The 5,471-nt window shown below is 41.7% G+C and overlaps 1 protein-coding gene across 1 annotated transcript; it reads left to right on the top strand.

Moving 5' to 3' along the window:
- The first annotated feature begins 1,741 nt into the window (after nt 1-1,741).
- LOC141126129 (PCNA-associated factor-like) lies at nt 1,742-2,106 on the top strand. Its single transcript, XM_073612317.1, has one exon. It carries the CDS (start codon nt 1,750-1,752, stop codon nt 2,104-2,106), a length of 357 nt encoding a protein of 118 aa, XP_073468418.1. The 5' UTR covers nt 1,742-1,749.
- The last annotated feature ends 3,365 nt before the right edge of the window (nt 2,107-5,471 follow it).

Raw genomic sequence — 5,471 nt, 5'->3', positions numbered from 1 at the left:
CGCACAAAGTGCCACGCATGCTTAGAATAAATTAAGAGAAGAAAGTTATTGGCTACTGCCCTGTTTATAGTCCTGACGTACATGTTTCACGTCACCGCGTTCAGAACGATTGGATTTTCTGACAACTTTGTGTGACCGTGTGTATGCAAGACAAGTTTGAGCCAACATCCGTCGGAAAAAATCCATGGATTTTGTTGTCGGAATGTCCGATCAATGTCCAACCGTGTGTACAGGGCATTAGAATTCAATTATGGTAGTTGAAGTCTTTTATGTCACACAACATTTGCGTTACTCTTTTTCAAATCTACAGTGGGGAAGGAAAGTATTCAGACCCCCTTAAATTTTTCACTCTTTGTTATATTGCAGCCATTTGCTAAAATCATTTAAGTTATTTTTTTTCCTCATTAATGTACACACAGCACCCCATATTGACAGAAAAACACAGAATTGTTGACATTTTTGCAGATTTATTAAAAAAGAAAAACTGAAATATCACATGGTCCTAAGTATTCAGACCCTTTGCTGTGACACTCATATATTTAACACAGGTGCTGTCCATTTCTTCTGAACATCCTTGAGATGGTTCTACACCTTCATTTGAGTCCAGCTGTGTTTGATTATACTGATTGGACTTGATTAGGAAAGCCACACACCTGTCTATATAAGACCTTACAGCTCACAGTGCATGTCAGAGAAAATGAGAATCATGAGGTCAAAGGAACTGCCTGAAGAGCTCAGAGACAGAATTGTGGCAAGGCACAGATCTGGCCAAGGTTACGAAAAAATTTCTGCTGCACCTAAGGTTCCTAAGAGCACAGTGGCCTCCATAATCCTTAAATGGAAGATGTTTGGGACGACCAGAACCCTTCCTAGAGCTGGCCGTCCGGCCAAACTGAGCTATCGGGGGAGAAGAACCTTGGTGAGGTAAAGAAGAACCCAAAGATCACTGTGGCTGAGCTCCAGAGATGCAGTCAGGAGATGGGAGAAAGTTGTAGAAAGTCAACCATCACTGCAGCCCTCCACCAGTCGGGGCTTTATGGCAGAGTGGCCCGACGGAAGCCTCTCCTCAGTGCAAGACACATGAAAGCCCGCATGGAGTTTGCTAAAAAAAACACCTGAAGGACTCCAAGATGGTGAGAAATAGGATTCTCTGGTCTGATGAGACCAAGATAGAACTTTTTAGCCTTAATTCTAAGAGGTATATGTGGAGAAAAAAAGGCACTGCTCATCACCTGTCCAATACAGTCCCAACAGTGAAGCATGGTGGTGGAAGCATCATGCTATGGGGGTGTTTTTCAGCTGCAGGGACAGGACGACTGGTTGCAATCAAGGGAAAGATGAATGCGGCCAAGTACAGGGATATCCTGGACGAAAACCTTCTCCAGAGTGCTCAGGACCTCAGACTGGGCTGAAGGTTTACCTTCCAACAAGACAATGACCCTAAGCACACAGCTAAAATAACGAAGGAGTGGCTTCACAACAACTCTGTGACTGTTCTTGAATGGCCCAGACAGAGTTCTGACTTAAACCCAACTGAGCATCTCTGGAGAGACCTAAAAATGGCTGTCCACCAACGTTTACCATCCAACCTGACAGAACTGGAGTGGATCTGCAAGGAGGAATGGCAGAGGATCCCCAAATCCAGGTGTGAAAAACGTGTTGCATCTTTCCCAAATAGACTCATGGCTGTGTTAGATCAAAAGGGTGCTTCTACAGAGCGGCTTGTGGTACAGAGTGTGTGAGGCGATCATGGTGCGAACTAAAGCAGACAGCGCAGGAACATCCACCGGCAGCTACAGGAAAGCTGATGCTGCTAGAGCACCACGAAAGTCTTTTGGCGCAAGCTCTTCTTCCTCCAACCATTCAACCTCTCCAACTGGGAAAAAATCTGAAGGCAAGTATGCTGGAGGTAATCCTGTATGTGTCCGACCTACTCCAAAATGGCAGAAAGGTATAGGAGATTTCTTTGGATCCCCATCTACTAGTAGTGTGGAAAAAGAGAACCATGTGCCTTCTGACGATGAGGAAAAAGCAGGTGGCAGTGGAGTTGGTAAAGCACCAAGAAAATCTCGTCCAGTGGTTGATGATGATTCAGATGAAGAGTGACTACAGTTTTTTTTTAAATGTGTTTAAATTTTCAGATTCTTGTATATTTGTAAATAAAGTCCCCTTTTTCTTTTGTACAGTTAGAAAAAAAAAAAGAAAAAAAAAAGGGTGCTTCTACTAAATACTGAGCAAAGGGTCTGAATACTTAGGACCATGCGATATTTCAGTTTTTCTTTTTTAACCACTTCAATATCAGGCACTTAGACACCTTCACGCCCAGGCCAATTTTCAGCTTTCAGCGCTGTCGCAATTTAAATGACAATTGCGCAGTCATGCTACACTGTACCCAAACAAATTTTTTATCATTTTGTTCCCACAAATAGAGCTTTCTTTTGGTGGTATTTGATCACCTCTGCGGTTTTTATTTTTTGCGCAACAAATAAAAAAAGACAGAAAATTTCGAAAAAAAAACAAGTTTTTCTTTGTTTCTGTTAAATTTTTTTGTAAATAAGTACGTTTTCTTCTTCAATGACGGGCACTGATATGGCTGCACTGACGGGCACTGATACGGCGGCACTGATGGGCACCGATGAGGTGGCACCAATGAGGTGGCACCGATGAGGTGGCACTGATGGGCACTGATGATGGGCACTGATACGCGGCACTGATGGGCACTAATAGGTGGCACTGATAGGTGCAAAAATTTCTGCAAAAATTTCAACAAATCTGTGTTTTTCTGTCAATATGGGGTGCTGTGTGTACATTAATGAGGGAAAAAATTAACTTAAATGATTTTAGCAAATGACTACAATATAACAAAGAGTGAAAAATTTAAGGGGTCTGAATACTTTCCATCCCCACTGTATATTTTCAATAGAAAAACACTCAAAATATATTTAGATTACACAGTCACACTATAACACACATTTTGGTACAACATGAAATATTAGATTGCAATGAGTAAATAGATACCAGATATGTCAATCCTCATAACTCTGCACCTTTGAAATGTTGAAAAATTACAGTTTCCAAAACATTTCCATAGGCATACCTTTAAACCCCATTAGAAGTTATTATTTGTGTTAACATTGAAGTATAGCCTTATAATTATTGCTCTTACTCTTGTGTACACAGTGATACCTAATGTGTGGCATAATTGTAGTTTTCCTAAGTATGCGCACCCATCATGCACATTTGCATTACCAGATGCATGTGCATGGAGAAGGGGAGCTTTTAAAACTTCTTGGGGTGCTTTTCTTTTTTTTTTTCTCTTTATTTAAACTTTGGTTTTAAACAGTTTTTTTTCCAATCTGTCTTTATTAAAGAGGAGTTCCACTCATTTTTCAGTTTATTAAAAGTCAGCAGCTATACTTTTTGTATTAGGGATGAGCTTCGTGTTCGAGTCGAACCCATGTTTGACTCGAACATTGCATGTTCGACCGTTCGCCGAATTACGAACAATATGGGACGTTCGTGCCAAATTTGATTGCCCATAATTCACTGCGGCATCGCAGTGCATTGCTGGCTGATTTTTGGCCAAGCATGCACCATGACCCTCATGCTTGGCCAATCACAGTGCCGTCTGTACAGAGAGCCGTAATTGGCCAAAGCCAGGGTGGCTTTGACCAATTATGGCTCAGGGGGTTTAGTACACGCCCCACACTATATAAGGCATATATATCGGTCCTGTGTAGTGTGTTCCGGCGTTGAGAGAGAGATAGAGAGAGAGAAAGACAGTGTCATTTGATTTAAGTTAGAGTAGGCAGGCAAGTCAGTTAGCTGCACTTACAGTTTATTGTGTATATATATATATATATATATACATCCTAGGTGTTGTATATATATATATATATATATATATATATATATATATATATATATATACACTGTATTCAGTTTAGCTAGATCAGTTCCTGTTATTCTCTTTGTACTGACAGGCAGGCAGGTGTTTTTACAGTATTTACAGCTACCTGGAGAAAATTGCTAGTGTTCTTCTGATCCTATTAGTCCTATTAGCTACAGTATTTCTATTAGTACCGCAGGCGGCTTCAGTATTTACAAGTTAGTGTAGTGCGTCCTCTGCACAGTGTGCACCTAAAGCTACCTGAAGAAAATTGGTTGTGTTCTTCTGATCCTATTAGTACCGCAGGCAGCTGCAGTACTTACAAGTTAGTTTAGTGCGTCCTCTGCACAGTGTGCACCTAAAGCTACCTGAAGAAAATTGGTGGTGTTCTTCTGATCCTATTAGTACTGCAGGCGGCTTCAATATTTACAAGTTAGTGTAGTGCGTCCTCTGCACAGTGTGCAACTAAAGCTACATTAAGACAATTGGTGGCGTTCTTCTGATCCTATTAGTACCGCAGGCAGCTGCAGTATTTACAAGTTAGTCTAGTGCGTCCTCTGCACAGTGGGCACCTAAAGCTACCTGAAGAAAATTGGTGGTGTTCTTCTGATCCTATTAGTACTGCAGGCAGCTGTAGTATTTACAAGTTAGTATAGTGCGTCCTCTGTACAGTGTGCACCTAAAGCTACGTGAAGAAAATTGGTGGTGTTTTTCTGATCCTATTAGTACCGCAGGCAGCTGTAGTATTTACAAGTTAGTGTAGTGCGTCCTCTGCACAGTGTGCACCTAAAGCTAACTGAAGAAAATTGGTGGTGTTCTTCTAATCTTATTAATACCGCAGGCAGCTGCAGTATTTACAAGTTAGTGTAGTGCGTCCTCTGCACAGTGTGCACCTAAAGCTACCTGAAGACAATTGCTGTTGTTCTGCTCCTATTAATACCACAGGCAGGCAGCTACAGTTTACAGTTAGTGTACTGTGTCCTCTGCACAGTGTGCACCTAAAACTACCTCAATAAAATTGGTGGTCTTCTTCTGATCCTATATTAATACCACAGACAGCCAGCTACAGTATTTACAGTTAGTGTACTGTGTCCTCTGCACAGTGTGCACCTAAAGCTACCTGAAGAAAATTGGTGGTGTTCTTCTAATTCTATTAGTACCACAGTCAGCTGCAGTATTTACAAGTTAGTGTAGTGCGTCCTCTGCACAGTGTGCACCTAAAGCTACCTGAAGACAATTGCTCTTGTTCTACTCCTGTTAATACCACAGGCAGGCAGCTACAGTATTTGCAGTTAGCGTTCTGTGTCCTCTGCACAGTGTGCACCTAAAGCCACCTGAATAAAATTGGTGGTGTTCTTCTGATCCTATTAATACCACAGGCAGGCAGCTACAATATTTACAGTAATGCCCTGTACACACGGTCGGACATTGATCGGACATTCTGACAACAAAATCCATGGATTTTTTCCGACGGATGTTGGCTCAAACTTGTCTTGCATACACACGGTCACACAAAGTTGTCGGATCATCCAATCGTTCTAAACGCGGTGACATAAAACACGTACGTCGGGACTATAAACAG

Source organism: Aquarana catesbeiana, linkage group LG01, assembly GCF_042186555.1.
Source record: "Aquarana catesbeiana isolate 2022-GZ linkage group LG01, ASM4218655v1, whole genome shotgun sequence".
Lineage (NCBI taxonomy): Eukaryota > Metazoa > Chordata > Amphibia > Anura > Ranidae > Aquarana > Aquarana catesbeiana.
This window is presented reverse-complemented; position numbering and strand designations above follow the sequence as displayed.